The sequence below is a fragment of the Bombyx mori genome, chromosome 8 (genome assembly GCF_030269925.1).
Source record: "Bombyx mori chromosome 8, ASM3026992v2".
Classification (NCBI taxonomy): Eukaryota; Metazoa; Arthropoda; class Insecta; order Lepidoptera; family Bombycidae; genus Bombyx; species Bombyx mori.
The window spans coordinates 2,350,257-2,373,991 of record NC_085114.1 but is presented as its reverse complement, the minus strand read 5'-3'; the positions used below and the strand labels follow the sequence as shown (position 1 = coordinate 2,373,991).

At 40.8% G+C, this 23,735-nt stretch overlaps 1 protein-coding gene across 2 annotated transcripts in view; it reads right to left on the bottom strand.

Annotated features, from left to right (window-relative positions):
- The window catches only part of LOC101735868 (calmodulin-binding transcription activator 2), a 266,028-nt gene that overhangs the window by 54,490 nt on the left and 187,803 nt on the right, over positions 1-23,735 (bottom strand). For both annotated transcript variants that reach the window (XM_062669648.1, XM_038012539.2), the window contains exon 6: positions 4,883-4,954. In XM_062669648.1, the coding sequence (XP_062525632.1) occupies positions 4,883-4,954 (72 nt within the window). The remainder of the gene's footprint in view (positions 1-4,882; positions 4,955-23,735) is intronic.

The following is a 23,735-nucleotide window of genomic DNA, read 5'->3' as shown; positions in this document are numbered from 1 at the left end:
TTTAAGACGAAGGTTCGAGAACTGTTTCTCAGAGAGTTAGCAGAGTCATAATTGATAATATTTGTTTATGATATGTATATATTTATGTATATCTATATATTTATGTATATGTATTTATTTAAGTACGAGTATTTGTATCTATAAATATTATGTATGTTATATATACACATATGTTTAAGTAATATTACCTTCACACTACACCTACCAAGCTTCATCTCTGCACTCCCCTAAGGTAAACTGTTAGAGAATGCCTATGGCATTAAGTCCACCTTTATACTTTCCAGTATAAGAAGTTATAAATAAATAAATAAATAAATAAAAAAGTTATATAGCCCAAAATGCAAGTTACGTCATTACTGTTTTCCCCCGCCGATATAGTAATTGAATATAACAACAGCGTCTTAAAGTTTGTTTTCAAACATAACACGGAAACGAATCAAATCATATCAAAACTAAAATCGATTACAATTCAATAAATTATTCATAATATTCGTATCCTATCGGTTATTCGTACTAATATTGTATACATTCATAGACCGTCCATACGTATATTCGGATCGTAGTTATCGAAATATTGAAATTGAATCCTTCGTCTAGTTTCAAAGGACCGTGGTATTTGCTGTTTAAATTATTCCATTGAGGGCAGGGTTCGGGTGGTAAAATTTGTAATGCAAAATTTCAGACGGCGAATAAGTGAGTTCATCAATAATTAGTATTATACTCAATTGTATGTTTCATTGTGATATCTGTATAAAAGCTTTTTTTTTTATTGCTTAGATGGGTGGACGACAGCCCACCTGGTGTTAAGTGGTTACTGGAGCCCATAGACATCCACAACGTAAATGCGCCACCCACCTTGAGATTTAAGTTCTAAGATCTCAGCATAGTTACACCTGCTGCCCCACACTTCAAACCGAAACGCATTACTGCTTCACGGCAGAAATAGGCAGGGTGGTGGTACCCACCCGCGCGGACTCACAAGAGGTCCTACCACCAGTAATTCAATACTGTGACAGATGAATAAACGAGTGCACGCCGTAATTGGCGGTTACTTGAACCAAGAGAAGTCATACTGTGAATGCCTTTTTTACGGGCTGCAGCCGATTCTTATACGAGGAGTCCGCGCCTAGGGGTCACGCGGTAAATGTAAGTCTTGACGTTCTACAGATTTTTATAGAGGACCGTAGCCTTAAGAATGTTAAGGCCCTACGCACTACACGATTGAAGTCGTCGTGGCTTAAGAGATAAGACGTCCAGTGCATTCGTGTTGAGCGATGCACTGATGTTCGAATCCCAGGTGGGTACCAATTTTTCCAATAAAATACGTACTCAACAAACGTTCACGATTGACTTCCACGGTGAAGGAATAACATCTATACTAATCTATACTAATAATATTATAAAGAGGAAAGATTTGTTTGTTTGTTTGTTTCGAATAGGCTCCGAAACTACTGGACCGATTTGAAAAATTCTTTTTCCATTAGAAGCCGACATTGTCCCTGATGAACATAGGCTACTTTTTTTATTTTATTTTTATTTATTTTTTTTGGTTTCATGTGTGTTTTAATGTTTCCGAAGCGAAGCGAGGGCGGGTCGCTAGTAGTGTAATAAAAATCAAAACGTTCAAAATTGTAATTTGCGTCATTACTGGTGGTAGGACCTGTTGTGAGTCCATGCTGGTAGGTATCACCACCCTGCGTATTTCTGCCGTGAGACAATAATGCGTTTGGGTTTGAAGGGTGGGGCAACCGTTGTAACTATACTTGAGACCTTAGAACTTATATCTCAAGGTGGGTGGCGCATTTACGTTGTCTATGGGTTTGTCTATGGGTTTCAGTAACCACTTAGCACCAGGCGATCTGTGAGCTCGTCCAACCATCTAAGCAAAAAAAAGAAGCTAGTTTTTATTCACGCTCTCAGCGTCAGCTCTCAGCGCTTGGGCCGCGTACTTTACTGAAAGATTTGTCATCATTATATATGAGAGTATCCGGGATGAATTGTTCAAATGATTCGTGACAGCAATAGCCAAGATGGTACTACAGAAACTGACCCACAACACCCCTTACTAGAATTTACTGAAATCTATAAATTCTGCGGAATCAATTTGAAGTATTACACGATTCACGACAAACCTATCTCATCGACGTGATCCAAAGACCTAAGAACTCTTTTGAAATAAAATATCTTATCAAAGATCAAACATCTGAAATTGAAATCTTCGAACTCACCTAAAATATTGAAAAGAATTTCTTCGACGGACTTACTTTGCGACAGACGCATCAAAAGATCGTCGTAAGAGACATCCTATTAATTTTACATTAAAGTTCAAACGCGAAATGTATTGGAAAATAATATCATTAGGAGCAATCGCTCTGAACGCGGAGCAAAAGTACCTTATTCGGATGGATGGAGGGTTGAAATTTGTTAAAAAAAAAAACAAATATCTCTACTAACACCGAAAAAACGTCACGGAATTTCGCTCTGAGCTTTTGCGTTTCAAAGTAAATTTGATAGTATAAATGAAATTGAAATTTAGTTTAGACATTGTGAAATATTAAAAAATATGTTGTACCAGTTTTATTATTGCCATAAATCGTAGGCTACGTGTCGTGATGATGAGTGTTCACCGGTGCTCATAAACATGAGGAATGCCAAGTTCATGAATTAACAACATGAACTTACACATAGTATTCGGATTGCAAAAAAACAAAATCGAAGGACTAGGCATTTGTTTAAAAATATAATTAGATTGATATTAGTGATTGAAAAGACTGCTAAGGTTTTAATTGTGGTATGGTGTATTGAGAGTTTGTGGGTTGTGAGATACATCACTCACCTATGCAATAAAAACATTGAAAAGTAACATAATCGTTATTTATACTAATATATTTTAAATCTACAGTGGTTTTTACGGATGTTCCGGTATAACTACTGAACCATGCATCCGATTGACTTGAAACTTGGTATCCATGTAGAAAATAAATGTACTTAATGGATAGGCTAATATTGATATGAGTGTTGGACTCCCTAATAATAATGACAATAAATAATAATGTTAATTTTAAATGCCCAGCGAAGCGGGCGAGTACGGCTAGTCATTTCTAAAAATAAAAACTATTTACAGTTGTGGGCGATTTGAAGTCGTCGTGGCCTAAAGGATAAGACGCCCAGCGCATTCGTATCAAGCGATCTGACTGCACCGATGTTCGAATCCCACAGACAGGTAATAATTTCTCCAATGAATTACGTACTCAATACACATTCACGAATGACTTCCAAAATCAAGAAACAAGCTCCGTTTAGTAAAAATAAGACCAGTAAAAATTATAATTTGCGTAATTAGTGATAGTAGGGACTGTTGTGAACTCGCACTGGTAGAAGTTCCACTATACCGCCTAATTCTTTAGAGAAGCACTAATGAGTTCCAGTTTGAAGAATGGGGCGGGTGTTGTAGTATGAATTGAGACTTAGAACTCATATCTCAAGGTGATTACCAACGGTAACCACAGCGAAACCTCCCCAATATGTAAATAATCAAGTACATTTTTGAAACTAGTTCACGTATTGTAAATCTAAAACTATAGTATAAAAATAATTTTCATTGCTAAGTTAATAATAACTAGAGGTCCCGCAGTAGTCGAAATTCGACTATAATTAATTGCAATTGTAAGTTTGTAAACTATTATGATTGTATTTTATACTTCTATAATCACAAATTTCGCCAAGACTACATAAAATAATAACAAAGCAAACAATATTTAATCTCAATTTGATAACAGACGTCAAGAACAAAAGTTTGACAATAAATAGAATGCATGCGTGTATGCGTCAAATATATTGTATGTAGTATGTTTAATGTTTTATTTATTGATTCAATGTATCTTTTATGCATTATTTAAAAAAAATATTAGCATTATGCACTTCTTCTCTATATTTTCTATAAGTGTGGAAAATTTCATACTCCTCCGTCCGCGCAATTTTCGTAAAAAGGGATACAAAGTTTTTGCTTCACGTATTAATATGTAGATAATTAATAAAAGGAATATTTGTGGTTTAGTTCGTTAGTTTTACACGTTTTTGCCCGCTGTTTACCTACCCGACTGAGCTTAAAGTTTATACGTCTATTGTCAATTAATGGAACTCTTTGTAATGGTTTCCATAACTGTCCGATAGATGGAGCGCACGATATATTTTCATTGTTTACATGTGTGGATGAGCTCACGATCCATCCGGTCTAAAGCGTTTACCGGAAGCCCATAGACATTACCCACGTAAATACCCACCTTGAAACATGGGATCGAAATCTCAGTTTTAAAGCACAATGCCTACCAGCCCCTTGGAACCGAAACGCATTATTGTTTCACGTAAAAATAGGCGAGGTGATAGTACCTATCCGTGCGGGCTCAAAACGCGCCCTTAGAATCGGAAAGCATGACTACTCCGCGGCGATGGTGGTATCCATACTCCCTACATATCCTACCACACTCCCTTTTTGCGTCATACTGTAAGCATTAGATCTTAACGGTAGGGCGTCCACTGAAGATAGAAACACAAAAACACTTTTTGCTCTTTCGTCAGACTGTTTACGCATTAGATCCTGGCGTCCACTGGAGGTAGAGCCATTTCTGCCGCGAAACATCATTGGGTTCCGGTCCAAAGATTGTGGCAACCGTTGTACTATAGAACTAAGACTTACAAATCACATTTCAAGGTGGCTGGCGGCATTTAGGTTGTCGATATCCATGGGCCATAACCCTGGTAATAGGCGGTAACTACTTAACACCATGTAGACCGAAAGCTCATTCACCAGTCTAAACAATCAAAGGAATCCTCCGTGCAATCTACAGGGATTTTTGTGGTAAAGTACAAAATTGATAATTACCTGTAACAGCCAATAGCATCTGCGGTGGAAAGTCGGCAAAATGGCTGAGTGGACGTAACAACCGTAGATACACTGTGAACAACAAGATTGTATTAAAAACAAGAAATATCATGGCTATACACTATGTAGAACTACGGTTAAAATATCGAAAGCTATGCAATGTAATTGACTGACGAGAACTAGTGAACTTACTGGTGGTAGGACGTCTTGTGAGTCCGCACGGGTAGGTACCACAACCCTGCCTATTCCTGTCATAAAGCAGTAATGCGTTTCGGTTTGAAAGATGGGGCAGCCATTGAACTATACTGATACCTTAAAACTCATATCTCAAAATGGGTGGCAGCATTTACGTTGTAGATTTCTATGGGCCCCGGTAACCACTTAACACCAGATGGGCCGTGAGCTCGTCCTCGTCCGTCATTCTCGCAATAAAAAAAAAGTAATTAATAGTAACAACAAAATTGCACTTTTGCTAAGTTCTTAAGAAATATCAAAGAGAAATAAATAAACAAACAAACTCAGGTGATTTTGTTAAATATTTTGCCTCTATTCGTGGAATTTGGTAGATCAACCCGACTTTCAAATGAGCTCAAGCTCTCTTTAAGCCTAACAATGAAAGTATGCGTTAAAGTTTTTTTTTATGGTAAGTGGTTACCGTCCCCCTATGGACGTCAGCAATATGAAGAAGGGAGCTAGGCCCGGCGTTGAGTAAGTACTCTTGTTACTGACTAATCTTTTTTAAATTCGAATAAAAACATTCATGGCTTCGTCATTATCCTGAAACATTCGTTTTTAATCACCCTGTTCGACTTATTTGTACAACATTATATTAATACTCCTTGTATGTCTTCACATACGTTACGGCCAGTCGCTGTCATGTTTCTATTATTTTAAATATATAAGTCAGTGTCATAGAAAGTGCTACACAAAACACACGTATTTTATTTCAAATATCAAGCCACTCAAAACACAACCTTATTACCTCAAAACACCCCATTCATAATTTATAATCGTCGTCCTGTAGGACATTTATTGTAGACTATTTACAAAAGCACCAACATCGAAACGCATATAAATATATATGCTCAATAATTTCGATGACAAAGTACCTCGAACTGAAATTCTGAACGAATATCTTCAAAAGCCATAAAACATAATGTCATTTCGGATGGCTCAGCGAATTCTAAAAAATTCTAGTCTAGATCGTAGAACAAGGAGTAGCCAAGCCCAACGCGAAATTGGCACCTGCACTAAATTCGTTTGCCGAGAAAGCCTGTGCACATTATGCCGACCATGGCATAAGCTTACAGCGATTTGTGTTTCGAAGTCGTCGTAGCTTAAAAGATAAGACGTCCGGTGCATTCGTATCTAGCGATGCAACGGTGTTCGCATCCCGCAAGCGGGTACCGATATTTCTGATGAAATACGTACTTCGTAAATGTTCACAATTGACTTCCACGGTGAAGGAATAACATTGTGTAATAAAAATCAAACCCGCAAAATTATAATTTGCGGAATTACTTGTGGTAGGACCTCTTGTGAGTCCACACGGGTAGGTATCACCGCCCCGCCTATTTCTGCCGTGAAGCAGTAATTCGTTTCAGCTTGAAGAGTGGGGCAGCTGCTGTAACTATACTGAGATCTCAGAACTTATATCTCAAGGTGGGTGGCGCATTTACGTTGTAGATGTCTATGGGCTCCAGTAACCACTTAACATCAGGTGGGCTGTGAGCTCGTCCACCCACCTAAGCAATAAAAAAAAACTCATGTCAGTTCGAGCTACGTATACACATCGGAAGTTAAGGACCCCAATGCCGTCTCAATACTATATGCCTAGGCTCGTGAAAATGATGAGATCTCGCAAAAAAATATAATGACATTTTCAAGACCCCAGTAATATTATCAAGTTGTTAGCTATTACCTGCTACGCATCGGCCAGTAGCAAATTTATTGTGTTTTGTAACTTTTCCAATGCCATACAGACTGACTGTTAATATCAGAATTACCATTAGCATTTTTTTCCTTTTATTATTTAGAGTTCTCTAATGAATATTCTTCAGTTACGCTTACTAGACTAAACGCATGATCCAGAATAATTACACGTACCAATACAATGAGCAACTATCAACAACATACTTGCCACTGATAAAATACCGAACATAAGCGTTATTGAGTTTTGAAAAAAAATAAAACTGTCGCTCTCCCTCCGCTTCTAACTTGACCCACGCGTCTCAGTACTCAAAGGCAGCAGTTGCGCGCAATGTATTATTCAGTACTCAGCGCCTCTCTACGTGGCGACTCGGGGCGACATCTTCTGCGATCGACTCCCGCGATGATTTCGCGATACAACATCACGTAGCTTTCATACATACGACTTTTGATGGCATTGAATTTACAAAGTCTTGCGAGGTTTCGTATTTATCAAAGAAAAAAAAGAACAAACACCAATCAAGAGTTACCATGTCTAATTTAGGTAAATTTACCTCAATCCTATTAATAATGTGGGTAGTATTTTAGCCGGTATTATAATAAACAGATTTCAATTATTGACAATAAGGCACCTTGTAAGCCCGCACGGGTAATTTTTTTTTACTTAGATAAGTGGACGAGTTCACAGCCCACTTGATGTTAAGTGGTTACTGGAACCCATAGACATCTACAACGTAAATGCGCCACCCACCTTGAGATATAAGTTCTAAGGTCTAGTTACAACGGCTGCCCTACCCTTCAAACCGAAACGCATTACTGCTTAACGGCAGAAATAGGCGGGGTGGTGGTACCTATCCGCGCGGACTCACAAGAGGTCCTACCACCGGTAAAAAGTGTTTCGTATTTATCATAGAAAAAAAATTACAAACACAGCGCTTTATCAAGAGCTAGCATATCTAATTTATGTAAATACCATGAGTGCCTCAATCCTATTAATAATGAGGGTAGCATTTTAAGCCGATATACAATAAACAGATTTGAATTACTGACAATAGGGCATCTTGTAAGCCCACACGGGTAGGTACCACTATCTTGCCGATTTTTGTCGCGAAGCAGTAATACTCTCCAGCTTAAAGAGTGGGGTAGGCGTTGTAATAGGACTGTGATTTAGAACTCATGGTATATGGCGGAATTTGTGTTGTAGAAGTATATAGGCTCCGATAACCATTTGAAACCGCGCGCGGTGAGCTCATGCCCTAGTGTATGTAATTAACAATGAACTGCTTAAATTCCGCTACAATAGGCTGTGAGCAAATTTACTCAATTACATACAATGTAAACGTGCAACAAAAACCACATGTTTATTAAAGAGGCCAGTAAAATTTAAATTTAATTATTTTACACAAACCTAAACCAGTGCTTAATGACTCACGCCATCAAATGTCTGTTTATGGCACTGAAGGGTCGGTTCATTCCTTGTCTAGTTACGTATTTTAAGAGGGGCATTGAAAAACGACCACTGCCAACGAAAGGTCGTCTTCGTTCCTTTTAAAAATTTTAGGTTCCCTAGATCGCACCTGTCAGTTCTCTGTCTTGGTCTATGTCTAGTCATTGTAGGTCGTATGTCCCATCAAAGAGGTTGCTCGCCACTAGGTACTAAGCCAGAAACCTTCATTTTACGATAACATGAACATTATACAAAAAAGTGTTTATTTCTGATAACGTTAATGACCTCAAGGCGCACCAGGAGTAAATTGTTTACTGGAGACACGAAAACGTGAATGCCCCCATGAGACCTCATGGTCGAAGTCTCAAACTCGTTGAATAACAGCTAACCCAGTCTTAAATTCGAAACGCATTAAGATGACAACAAACATAGGAATAATGTGCTGGCTAAGGACCACCTTAGCCGTGCGAGCTTATGATACGCCCTGCTACCAATAAATGCCGGTTGATGATCGAAGCAGCCTTTTTTTATTTCCCTTGTAGACAGACGAGCATACGGCCCACCTGATGGTGTGTGCTTACCGTCACCCATGGACTTCAGCTATGCCAGGGGCAGAGCCAAGCCGCTGCCTACCGCGAGCCAAGCCGCTGCCTACCGCGAGCCAAGCCGCTGCCTACCGCGAGCCAAGCCGCTGCCTACCGCAGCCAAACCGCTGCCTACCGCAGCCAAGCCGCTGCCTACCGCCTGGTAGGCTGCCTGGTATAATACTAACAGAATGTCGCTGCTCTTTCTCCGGTACATAGCTTAGTCGCCGTTAAATTACCCATGGGTAAAGGGTATAGATATAAGAAAAAGTCTATCGAGAAACTGGTTGTTCAGAGTAAGGTCAATGGTAAAAGATCTCGTGAACGAAAATCCATGCGCTGGACTGATCAGATGACAATCCTTACGAAAAGCCCACATATTGAGTACGTACGCCAAACCTCAGTTCGCGAACCATGGAGAACAGCTGTCAAGGCTTTAATAAACTAGGGTTCCATATGACCACGACTGCTCTGCCAAGAGTATCCGACTATGATGATGATGATGATGATGAAGATACTTATCGTGGCTGACACGATATAGTCAGTTGTTATTACTGGTGGTGGGATGTCTTGTGAGCCCACACGAACAAGGCACAACAGTAATTATCAAAAACAAAAATATATAGCAGACTTAAATAAAAAATATATATTGAGATCGTTGTAAATCTGCTAACTCAAATATTGTACGCAGGGTTTTTAGAATTTTGAAATATTTCGATGTGGAGCATTCTGTTGGATGTCTCCTTTGAATTTGACTGGGAATAAAAAATACAAAAGGACATTTATGTTTATGACTGGCGACTGAGATTTCTCGTCCACTCGACCACATTGGAGTATTTAAAAGTCATCACATAATATACGTAATACTTATTATAAATGAAAGTAAGTCAGTTTGTTTATTTTTTACGCTTTACTCTATAATAAAGGAAGAGTCCTATTCGCGAAAAATATTTAATGTTGATTTAACGCGAGTGCAGAAGCGTGTAAAAATGTAGTTAATTACTCTTTTAATGTAATGGGTAATGATACATGATGATTTAATGAACAATGATTCAAATAGAATAATTTATCCAGATTCTCGTAATCAATTAAAAATAAACGAGTAGGAAAAACATGTTTAAACTAATGATAAAAAAATGTGTGCGTGTACTAGTGTACACACGTAAGAAGTGAAACTTATTTATGGCCTTATTTTTCGAAAAATGATCTACATGCAACTTTCTAGAAATTGGTTAAATAAAGTTAAATTAGATAAAGTTTAAACAAAAGGATTTTATTATCATAGACATGAATACAAAAAAGTTAAATTAGATAAAGTTTAAACAAAAGGATTTTATTATCATAGACATGAATACAAAACAGATGGCGCGTAACGGAAAAATGTGACGCGTAACCGAAAAATGTGACGGTAAATTTTTTTCCAACGCCGATAAGGAAGTTTCACTTCAAAAACAAAAACCGTCGAACCAAACGAACCACGTGAAAGTTGAATCGTGTTATATTTATTTATTCTCGAAAATCAAAAATATTTTGAACAAAAACTTCCATTAAATACCGAAGTTTATTTTCGAGCATTCAATTTACATTCGTCTCTCTTATTTTTTTTTCGAATTCATTCGCTGATTTACGATTTACGGACAAATGCCCTCAAATTGGTGGCCGGGACTTTTTAATTCTGCCTCTATGAAAACTGTTGGTTGTTATTTCGAACCGGTTTTTTCTTTCTATGAACACACACAAAAGTAGACGTTATTGTGTGACAAAAGTTATTGGCTGCAGTGAAGCAGTAATGCGTTTCGGTATGAAGGGTAGGGCAGCCGTTGTCAACTATACTTGAGACCTTAGAACTTATATCACAAGGTGGGTGGCGCATTTACGTTGTAGAAGTCTATGGGCTCCAGTAACCACCTAACACCAGGTGGGCTGTGAGCTCGTCCAACCATCTAAACAATAAATAAATAAAAAGATCTTTAAGACTCATACTTCTTATTCTTCTTTCTTTTCTATTACCCTCTTCTGGGGTATAGGGCTCGAATCAAATCCTTCCATTCACATCTGTCTTGGGCAGTCTGTTTTAACTCCTCCCACGTCATGCTCAAGACGCCCATCTCCTGCTTCACCGAGCGACGCGGTTCTGGGACGGCTTCTCTTCCTTTTGCCAGACACTTTCCAGGTCATTGGTCACTTGGATAAGTGGCTATCGGGCTTTCTTAATATGTGACCAAGACTCATACAGTAGGATTTAAATGCGAACAACAAAGGCAAGCAATATGTTCTGAGGAATCACATTACAATACCATTTGCTTAGATTAGTTAGACTCAAAATGTGGTTTACTGACTCAAAATTGACTGGCGGTAGGACTTCTTGTAAGTCCACACGGGTAGGTACCCCACCCCGCCTATTTCTGCCGTGAAGCAGTAAAGCGTTTCGGTTTGAAGGGGGGGGGGGGGGGGGGGCAGCCGTTGTAATTATACTTGAGACCTTAGAACTTATATCTCAAGGAGGGTGGCACATTTACGTCGTAGATGTCTATGAGTTCCAGTAACCACTTAACACCAGGTGGACTGTGAGCTCGTCCACCCATCTAACTAAATAAAAATAAAAAAATTATGAGGCTATACACGCGCTATCTATGGACTTCAATAACCAACGTATCCTGAACTCCTCTCCCAATCTATAACAAATAAGAAATGCGTCCAAATAAAACTAGTATGGCACATAAACTAATAGTAATTGTGCATATCTTTTCTGGATCTTCAAGATGTTATCCCGTTAACTGACTGCCGGAGTCCCGCTAGGCTCCGCGCTCTCCCCGTTATTATTTAGTTTGTATATCAATGATATACCCCGGTCTCCGGAGACCCATCTAGCGCTCTTCGCCGATGACACGGCTATCTACTACTCGTGTAGGAAGATGTCGCTGCTTCATCGGCGACTCCAGATCGCAGTAGCCACCATGGGACAGTGGTTCCGGAAGTGGCGAATTGACATCAACCCCACGAAAAGCACAGCGGTACTCTTCAAAAGGGGTCGCCCTCCGAACACCACTTCGAGCATCCCACTCCGTAGTAGGCGCGCAAACACCTCCGCCGTTAGCCCCATCACTCTCTTTGGCCAGCCCATACCGTGGGCCTCGAAAGTCGAATATCTAGGCGTCACCCTCGACAGAGGGATGACATTCCGTCCTCATATAAAAACGGTACGCGACCGCGCCGCGTTTATACTAGGACGACTCTATCCAATGCTTTGTAGTCGAAGCAAACTGTCCCTCCGTAATAAGGTAACTCTCTACAAAACTTGTATACGCCCCGTCATGACGTATGCAAGCATAGTGTTCGCTCACGCAGCCCGCACCAACTTGAAATCCCTACAGGTTATTCAATCCCGATTCTGCAGGATAGCCGTCGGAGGGCCATGGTTCCTGAGGAACGTGGATCTCCACGATGACCTGGAGCTCGATTCAGTTAGTAAGTATCTGCAGTCGGCATCGCTGCGCCATTTTGAGAAGGCGGCACGACATGAGAACCCTCGCATCGTAGCCGCTGGAAACTACATACCCGACCCAGTAGACCGAATGGTAAACCGTTGACGTCGCCCAAAGCACGTCATTACGGATCCTCCTGATCCATTAACGGTGCTTTTAGGCACCACAAGCACCGGTCACCGTCCTCGTCGAACCCGTCGCTTGCGACGAAGGGCTCGACGAGCGAATTAACCCACAGACACAGCCCACTGAGTTTCTCGCCGGATCTTCTCAGTGGGTCGCGTTTCCGATCCGGTGGTAGATTCTGCGAAGCACTGCTCTTGCTAGGGTCAGCGTTAGCAACTCTCCGGTTGAGCCCCGCGAGCTCACCTACAAACGTTAGGGCGAAGCTGAAATAGCCTCTCAAGGCTATCAGCATAGGTAGGAAAAAAAAAAAAATGTTAAAAGAACGATATCACTCGTAGACACATTCGTTTAGAGAATCGATTTTTTTTTTAACCAAACTAAGCCCGACAATGTGTCTGTACAAAATATTCACATTGCTTAAATAATATATAACTATACTTGACCATACTTATATATAACTATATACTTAAATTAAAAAAAACATGTAACTGTACTTGAGACCTTAGAACTTATATCTCAAGATGGGTGGCGCATTTACGCTGTAGATGTCTATGGGCTCCAGTAACCACTTAACAACAGTTGGGCTGTGAGCTCGTCCACCATCTCAGCAATAAAAAAAATACGTTACAATCGAGAACATTTCTAAAAAACAAACGATAATATCATTCGACTTTATTGCCTCTTACAACTCGATTCTCGTATAAAAATGAACGCCTTTCTAAGAAAAGTTCCAACTACTTAGAATTCTCGTCAACCTGTAATACATACAATTCTAGATACACTTAACATCGTAACGTCGTTACATCGATACCGTCTCGATTCTACCGTCGTAAAAGTCTAATTCACTCACCAGTCGATTTTCGTAGAGACATGTAGTGTGGTACAAGCTATGAAACACGCACGCGCACGAAACGCACACGCGATTACATTTCTGTTTTTTTTTGTTTTTTTCTGCTCATTTCTTTATTATCAGCACATTCATTAATCTAGTTACCTAAATCATAATAAATCGTGGTATATGTCTTGAATAATATTCATAATATAAGTTAATTTATATGGATGACAATAAATGTTATAGAAATGATAGTGAAAATGTTGTGTGGAACACTTTCATACTCTGGAACTATTGAAGAATAGATTTATAAACACATTTGTGTTGAATGAACTATCTCAACTAATCACCAGTGACTGACGATGAATTAATGATCGCACCATCTCCGGCAGCTGTAAAGGGTTTTGCTTACGTTTCAGTAGAGACATACCTATTTCTAAGCCCGTGCACATCTTTTAAATTAGGCGAATGGAAAATGACGTCATAAGGTTCTGCTCCGTTTTATACCACAATAGGTTTATTACGCCTCATTTTGTTTCTTTCCGCTCATATTCCGATTTATTTTCGTAGTCGCCTCACCCGCTACAGTTTGTTACTTGTGAAGCACCTCTAAGCAATCCGGATATCCGAAAATCCACTACGAAGTCGCTTATTGGCCGGAATAGACCCACGAAAATAGGACCTGGCATTACCGACTCTTCCGCCGGCTGTTCCAGCCCGGCTTATGTCACTATTTGACCAAACGTTGGATTTTATCGACTATATTATTTGTCAATGTTATAATATATATTGATTTTTCTCAGTTTTGGTAATAAAAAGCAAAATATTGACGCCTTATTTAATTGTACTTATTTGTAGAACGTTTATTTTTATTTTTAATTCAATTAGATAACCATAATGGTCGGACCAAAGAGCGGAGGAACTGAAAATACCTGTCAGCGAAGCACTCCACCAAGCTACAAAACGGGATCGATGGAGACAGCTGGTTCACGCTGGAGTCACGATCCTCAGCAGTGAGGGATCGATCGAATAGAGAGAGAGAGATAACCCTAATACCATCAACTTATCATAAACAACTAAATTGGCAAATACCAAGTAATTCTGTTGGTTCATATCATAACAACATCGAATAAGATTAGTTAACAAATAGATCGCATCAGGACGTACAATAAAACCAAAACGGTTCTACTGTATATCGGATTAGGAGGTCGACCTTAGGCATTTCAAAACAATACAAAAAGTCCAATGTTTGAAGGCGGTCAGGGACATCAGTGTTGACCGCAATAAGAACTAAGCTTTGGCTACGTGCCAATCTAAATGATCCACCCATAATGGCGTCATTACCATTAGTAACAATGTCTATATTCCCAGTCAAAATTTCGGTCGCGGCTAGAATGATGTATTTTTCTTTTTTCATATTCTTATGCGCCATAAGTGGACGCCGGATTTCAAATGCCACAGGCAAATCCCACGGCTTATATATAAACAACTAGCCGTACTCGCCCGCTTCATTGGGCATTCAAAATTAACATTATTACTTATAGTCATTATTATTAGGGAGTCCAATACTCATATAAATACTAGCCTATCCATTAAGTACATGTATTTTCTACATGGATACCAAGTTTCAAGTCAATCGGATGCATGGTTCAGTAGTTATAAGGGAACATCCGTAAAAATCACTGTAGATTTATATATTAGTATAGAAAAACTAATTTGACATGTGCTATTTAACAACCTCTCTATAAATGAAAAGAATGTGTTATAAAACTGACTGACTCGGTAATACAGTAGTTTGCGCCTCTGACTGTTGCGCCGATGGTCGTGGGTTCGATTCCCAGATCGGGCAAACATACGTGTGATGAACAGGTTTATTATCTCTTTGTCTGGGTATTTATTATGTATGTATGTATATATTTAAACGTATATAAGTATGTTTGTCAGTCTCTGGTACACATAACTCACTGGTGGTAGAACCTTTTGTGAGTCCGCACGGGCAAGTACCACCATCCTGACTATTTCTGCCGTGAAGCAGTAATGCGTTTCAGTTTAAAGGGTGGGGCAGCCGTTGTAACTATACTGAGACCTCAGAACTTATATCTCAAGGTGGGTGGCGCATTTACGTTGTAGATGTCTATGGGCTCTATTAACAACTTAACACCAGGTGGGCTGTGATCTCGTCCACCCATCTAAGCAATAAAAAAAAAAGGCGCTTGGGCAGTTGTTAGAAAATCCCACCCCTCCTGGCTGAGCCTTTACTCGCCCACCTGTCCTAGTGAAACTGGAAAGGCTTGCAGACCACCAGTAATACATCATTAAAAAAATGCGCCCTACCGCCAGTAAAACACAATAAAATACGTCTTGATTTATTCTAGGCTGTTTGTGAATGTAGTTAATTTGGTGGGCGTTCCATATGGTCGCATTATTTTCGATTATCGCTACTGATAGTATATGAAGGTCAACGCTGTGTCGATTGATAATTTTCCCTTTTATACTTCTATTCATAATATAATTTAGCAGACGAATAACTCACTTAAGCGCAGGCGAATGTCCCTAGCGGACGTGTATCAATGTAAAATAAATTACATGGTTAGATGAATCGAACATCAGCCGTCCTTAAGAAATGGTTTTTAGTCGATAAAAATATGATGATATGAAAGAAATGTGAAAAATAAAACTTATAGCGTAGCTTATATAACTTATATGTGTAAGTTCTAATTCTACTCTTGCTATTACGTTATAGCTCGTTGAAAGTATGTCGCATAGAATCTTTATCGAAACTTCTCTGACTAAGCCCCCCTAAATCCTTTAAAGAATTGCCGTAAAATATTTACAAAGTACAGAATGCTTAACTATTCTGTGCGGACGGCGATACCGGTTCCCGGTCCCCGGTTCCCGGTCGTGCGCGGTGTTCCACAGGGGTCGGTGCTCGGCCCCCTTTTGTGGAATATCGGGTATGACTGGGTGCTGAGAGATGCCCTCCTCCCGGGCCTGAGCGTAATCTGTTACGCGGACGACACGTTGGTCGTGGCCCGGGGGGGAATTTTGCTGAGTCTTGCTACGGCTGGGGTGGCGCATGTCGTCGGCAAAATCAGGAGATTGGGCCTCGACGTGGCGCTGAGTAAATCCGAGGTCATGTGGTTCCACAGGCCCCGGAGAGTGCCACCTGTCGATGCCCATATCGTGGTTGGAGGCGTCCGTATCGGGGTCGGGGTGCAGTTGAAGTACCTCGGCCTCATTCTGGACAGTCGTTGGACCTTCCGTGCTCACTTTCAGAACCTGGTCCCTCGTTTGTTGGGGGTGGCCGGCGCGTTAAGCCGGCTTCTGCCCAACGTCGGGGGGCCTGACCAGGTGACGCGCCGTCTTTATACGGGGATGGTGCGATCAATGGCCCTATACGGGGCGCCCGTGTGGGGCCAGTCCCTGGCCGTGAGTGTGGCGAAGCTGCTGCAACGGCCGCAACGCACCATCGCGGTCAGCGTCATCCGTGGTTATCGCACCATCTCCTTTGAGGCGGCGTGTGTACTGGCTGGGACGCCACCTTGGGTTCTGGAAGCGGAGGCGCTCGCCGCTGACTATAAGTGGCGGGCTGACCTTCGTTCCCGAGGCGTGGCGCGTCCCAGCCCCAGTGTGGTCAGAGCGCGGAGGGCCCAATCTCAGCGGTCCGTGCTGGAGTTATGGTCCAAGCGGCTGGCTAATCCTTCGGCTGGTCGTAAGACCGTCGAGGCGATTCGCCCGGTTCTTGTGGATTGGGTGAATCGTGACAAAGGACGCCTCACTTTCCGGCTCACGCAGGTGTTCACTGGGAATGGTCTTTCGGTGAGTTTCTGCACCGGATCAAAGCCGAGCCGACGGCAGAGTGCCACCATTGTGGTTGCGACTTGAACATGGCAGAGCATACGCTCGTCGCCTGCCCCACATGGGAGGGGTGGCGCCGTGTCCTCGTCGCAAAAATAGGAACCGACTTGTCGTTGCCGAGTGTTGTGGCATCGATGCTCGGCGACGACGAGTCGTGGAAGGCGATGCTCGACTTCTGCGAGTGCACCATCTCGCAGAAGGAGGCGGCGAGGCGCGTGAGAGACGCACAATCCCGCCGCCGTCGAGCGGGGGTCAGGGAGGCGGATCTCGCCCAAGCCCTGGCCCTCTAAGTGTTTCGGGTCCCCCTCACATGTCGGTCTGGGGACCGGCGAGGGGGACCTAAGAAGACGACGTGCAAGCTACTCTGCACGCGTTTTACGCAAGAGCATCCGGGTGATGGAAGGCCGGCTATCCTCGACCCACGCTGGTTCTGTTGCCTTGTCATGAGTTCTGTTTCATGTTTTAGTCAGTTCAACTCTGACATACCCCGCCCAGTATTTTCACTCTGTCGTAATGATGCATTTGGGTTTGCAAAAGAAAAACAGTACTACAATACTTTTACGCCGGTAAGAGTAACGCCATCTATCGCCGAATAGTCGAACGAATATTAAAGGATCTAGAACGCTCGAGAAGTACAACGCTATCTATTGTCAGATAGCGGAAACACAGTACTAGACTTGTGTGGAATATTCTCGATAATTCTAGGGATGTGGTATCGGCTATAAAAGCGTTGCAGAGATGGGACGTAGTCTCATACGGATCGCTTGAAGCAAAGTGGAAGAAGCGAAAGTGTTAAATAGAATTTTAATTTGTACTTCGCTGAAAGTTGTATTTATCCCGAACCCCAGCGCGTAGCAATTCTCTTCGTCCTCACGTCTCAAGGTGACCAGCACCATTCACTTTGTGATATCGGTGTGAATTTTTAGCTATCTAAAGCAACAAAAATATCCAGAAACAATAGTCTCGAACAATAAAGACCGGGAGGCAGATGGTAGCATATATCTTGCGGCCTTGTGGCGTAGTAAATACACGGAAACTCCGCGCTTAATTTAATGTAAGACTTGCTTTATTCGCGTAAATAGTTCGGGTTTTTGTAGTACTGGCTTTAACGTATTAAGTGTTGAGTCATTAAAGATTTCTTGGTTTGGGTTAGTCTCTTTGAAAATTCAAACTGTTTTATTTAGTTGCTTTGAAGTTTTTTGGAACGAAATTCCTTATGGGACGATGCGGAGGGGTACCCGTCCGTAACGTAAGATTTTTATTAGTAATACACACAGTGTACGACTTAACTTTGTAATAACGTACAAATTAGTAATGCACACAGTGTAAGACTTAACTTTGTAGCTTTGTACAAAAAATAACATATTTTTTATCATTCCTTGACCACGATCTCAGAGCGTTCGTATGTGCAATACACTAACTCTTATGCAAACAACCGTCACTGAAAAGTATAAGGAACTTTATTCCTATCCGGTGTCCCACGACACCACACATCTTTTTTTTGTGAATATTAAACTGCTTGTACGTTGTATTCAGAATATTATTCGGTATCAACATTTAGATAATTACATAAGGCCAAAATTGTATCATATATTTGTCAAGTACGTATTTCATTAGAAAAATTGGTACCCGCCTGCGGGATTCGAACACCGGTGTATCGCTACATACGAATGCACCGGTCGTCTTATCCTTTAGGCCACGACGACTTCAACACGAATGGTACAAGAGAATCACTTAAAATATTCTATGGTAACTAAGAACCTAAGATCTCGAGATGACTAATGGTATCCGTGCTGACTCGTGTGATGCCTGTGGGCTCTAGTAACCAATTTTTTATTTTTATTTCTTTGATGGGTGAACGAGCTCACAGCCCACCTGGTGTTAAGTGGTTACTGGAGCCCATAGACATCTACAACGTAAATGCGCCACCCACCTTGAGATATAAGTTCTAAGATCTCAGTATAGTTACAACGGCTGCCCCGCCCTTCAAACCGAAACGCATTACTGCTTCACGGCAGAAACAGGCAGGGCGGTGGTACCTACCCGCGCGGACTCACAAGAGGTCCTACCACCAGTATAATTAACATCAGCCCACCTGATGAACCCTTTCACCTAACCTTTCTCGCAATACATTAATCATTTTTATTTCTTGACCTTTTACGATAATTCGGTAATTATAAAAAAAATTCAACTACAGCAATGTCACTTGTTAGTTTTTCCGAAATCTAGTTTAAGATGCGAACGCTCTTTAATACGACTCCAATTATATCCTAGAATGAAGATCTGCTAACGTTCACTTAAATAATACTAAAGAGAATCATTAATCTTACGGTTCGCTAAAGAAAATAAACAAACGAACGTCTGCGGTGAGATAGTGCGAAATATATTGAGCCGTAAATACAAAGTGAATTGTCTAGCGTGGTACTGGTCACATAATCTGCGAGAGTAAACCTGCTGCTTCCAGGTATATCGCAATGTACCACCTGCTTTTTGCACATAAGCCACTGGCCGTCTTGCGTGCTTTGTTCCCGTTGTGGCCCAAGTCACTAGCGGGCCAAGTCAAGTTATTGTCTGTGTATTTATGCATATAAAGGCAAAGGTAAGAGTTGAGTTTGAGCATTATTTTATATGCAATTTTCTGCTCTGATTTTAATGTATTTTTTTATGTTTTATACGCTTAAAATAAATGAAGGATTTAGGGTTTGCACACAAAACTGCGAATCAGCGCGATGCGAATTCGCAACACACATAACTACGCGATTTCGTGCGGCAAGGCGTTTCCCTTCCACAATTGGCGTTCAATTCCGCAATCCTTGCAGGAATGCGCGATGCGAATCAATTCGCAAGTTCTTGCGCATCGGGCTCGTAGACTTTTAAGATGCAACGTCGCATCGCAGTACTGTGTACAAACCCTTATAAATACGCGCACACAGTCTATAGCTCACTGTATCGGTTTTACTGTTATCAATTGAAAACTTAAAAAAAAGTTTTTTTTCGTACATTGTGCTTACAAGAATAGGCTACCCGCCACGAAGAACTAGCTAGGCGACCGGAGGAGCAGCGGCAGCGAGATAAGGAGGTACTGGAATATCCTCGTGGTCAGCCTACAGGAACCAATTTGAGACTTTACTAAAGAGACTGTTGGTAGGTTCTCTTGTGAGTTCGCACGGGTAGGTACCACCGCCCTGCCTATTTCTGCCGTGAAGCAGTTTTGCGTTTCGGTTTGAGGGGTGGGGCAGCCGTTGTAACTATACTGAACGTCTATCTCAAGGTGTGTGGCGCATTTACGTTGTAGATGTCTATGGACTCCAGTAACTACTTAACACCAGATAGGCCGTGAGCTCGTCCAACCACGTAAGCAATGAAAAAAAAAAGATAAATTAAATTCAATGAGCTTCTTAAATTTAGAAATCATGAAAAGAACCGATTAAATTATATTTTTTATATGCAAGTAGCCGCGAAAGTTTAAATCAATTCTCAACGTGGACCAATTATTAAAAAAAAAACTCGCTTAGCGTTCCTAGCTTGTGCCACGCACTGGCTTAGCTCCAAGTGGATAGCGCGGTATCGCTCAGACGGTCAAGTTAAGTGTAAATTAGTATGTTCATTTGGTATTAAACGCCTCAAATGTCAACGCGACAACGCTATTCGTCTTTAGCTTTAGAATGAGTAGAGTGCGCGTACCCTATATTGACGACTGCTTTAAACTCTAGTCCTATTTAGAAAAATATAAAATTAAAACAAACAAAGAATTGGAAGGTGGTTGAATAATGGAAGGTGGACAATGGAAGAGTGAAAGGTGATTAGTTTGAGTCATTTCCATCATCGCGTTTTTGCCATCGCACCGCCCGCCATTGGAGTAGAGTTCATCCATACTACCTGGAGCCACTACGTTCATCCACAGTGATCTAAAGATCTTTTTTCCTACGCACCATTCGGATTTGGAATGAGCTCCCCTCCACAGTGTTTCCCTAGCGCTATGACATGTCCTTCTTCAAACGAGGCTCGTGAAGAGAACTTAACGATAGGCAGCGGCTTGGCTCTGCCCCTGGCATTGCCAAAGTACATGAGCGACGGTAACGACTCACCATTAGGTGGGTCGTATACTTGCCTGCATCTATAAGTGCAGTAAATAAAAAAAAGGTGAAGATGAAGAAAAGAAAAAAGAAGTAACAGCTGAGAAAGCGTGCATCGGTCACCGCCATGGCAACCCCTTATTAAAAATTATTAGGTCTATTTAAATGTCACTGTGTTCCGTTTACACCAACACCCCAGCTTCCAATCACCCCTAACTCATAAGATAGGGAGCTTCTGCCCGGGCAGTTCGTCCCAAGGCCCGTTCCGTGCCGTCGTAAGGTACACGATTACACTAATGATAGTCAAAGAAATGCGACTGAAATATCTATATTAAATATAAATCTACAGTGGTTTTAACGGATGTTCCGTTATAACTACTGAACCATGCATCCGATTGACTTGAAACTTGGTATCCATGTAGAAAATACATGTACTTAATGGATAGGCTAATATTTATATGAGTGTTGGACTCCCTACACCAGTTGCGGGGGCGTTAGTGATGAGAATCTTTGTGGAGCTGAGAAATAATAATATTTCGCATTGTTTATTTTTTTGGTGTACAATAAAGAATTCTCTCTCTCTCTCTTTCTCTTAATTACGTTAACATCGTAATTCCATTGAATCCCTTATAGGTCAATAATGATTTTATGGCAGATGATTCGAACATGGAATTATAAAAGTTGAAAAGTTTCCGGCGAAAGTAAATTCGGATCTTTAAAACTTTTCGAGGGTGATGAATCTGTCAATATTACTTGAACGGTTTCACTGAGCCGATAAACTGTTTCTGAAGTTTTTCCTCGAGAGGATATTATAGCTTTATATAATATCCTCTCAAGGATACTATAGCTTTATAGCATATTTAAGATGTGCTATTCAACTGTTTTATTCTTTAATTACTCGTTACACAACTCCTACCATTTTTTAACGCAAATAGGTATCGATTTACGAATGACTTAATAATTATTTATTTGTTTTATTTTTTAATTACACTTCATTTAAAATTTACACTGGACTGACTTAATGCCTAAGACATTCTCTACCAGTCAACCAAAGGTAGTGCAGAATAAAAAATGGTAGGTGCAATGAAATTTATATTAAATTACAAATACATACATATCATATATAAATGTAAATTACCAAGCAATAAAAAAAAAATAGGAAAATTTGAGAATCGTTGGCAATGTCTCACTCGTGTTTTTTTTTTTATTGCTTAGATGGGTGGACGAGCTCACAGCCCACCTGGTGTTAAATGGTTACTGGAGTCCATAGACATCCACAACGTAAATGCGCCACCCACCTTGAGATACAAGTTCTAAGGTCTCAAGTACAGTTACAACGGCTGCCCCACCCTTCAGACCGAAACGAATTACTGCTTCACGGCAGAAACAGGCAGGGTGGTGGTACCCACCCGCGCGGACTCACAAGAGGTCCTACCACCAGTAATAAAGTGTATATCCCATTTAAATATTTGGATTGGAATAAATTTAATTGCATTTTGTTAAGACATCGCCTCGTGTAAGCGAACTTTACACGGTAATTTACGAGCATAATAATTTCATTAATCCCGTAATATATAAAAATGAATTGCTGTTCGTTAGTCTCGCTAAAACTCGAGAACGGCTGGACCGATTTGGCTAATTTTGGTCTTGAATTATTTGTCGAAGTCCAGAGAAGGTTTAAAAAGGTAGATTTAAATATGAAAATGCTCGGAGTTAAATAAAATTAACAATTTTGTTTTTCCTTTGAGGTGTCCCCCGTCGGACGGATTCATTTTGTTTGTTTTAAGTTAATTTTATACGAAAGCTTAGGTCTTTTATTTATCGATTGAGGCACTACGAAGTCTGCCGGGTCAGCTAGTATCAATAAATAAAAGCCTGAACAAATCCCAGCGCTTAGAGTCATACATCAAGAGAGATCAATGCACGCATGTTATGAAAGCATCCGTTATCGGAATCAATTAATTGGATCAACCGCATCGCGATTTAATTGATCCAATTTTTTTTTCGGCACGACCGGCGATTGCTACCTTCGTTTAAATTTATACATTTCGATGGTGACTTCGACTGGACTTTTTATGGTCAGGAGCGGATCCTTGTTTTGAATATCCATCAGGGCTCGCAGTTCACGAAACCCGGTGCGCGATTTGGGACATGAAATTTTTTTCATATCATAAGCACCCTAGCTATACTTATCTATCGAACCAAAACATGAAAATGCCTGCCAGAAGCATATAAGCAGGATACTGATACATACGACACCATAAAATTCCCTGCTTGTAACGGAATCTTTAATTCAAGGTAACGCGTTTCTTAAACTACCTTCATCTTACGTAGGCACTTTTTTTCACCTTCACCCACGGCAATTTATTTATAGTCAAGGCGAAAAACATCAGCCACTAAAGAAATTCTCGGTAATGTAATGTTCGAGCAAGTAGCACGGGTCTGGCACAGTCTAGAATAGCTCAGTCAGGTTACTTGACAATGCCAAAAACTGACTGAAGAGTGGAACAGATTTG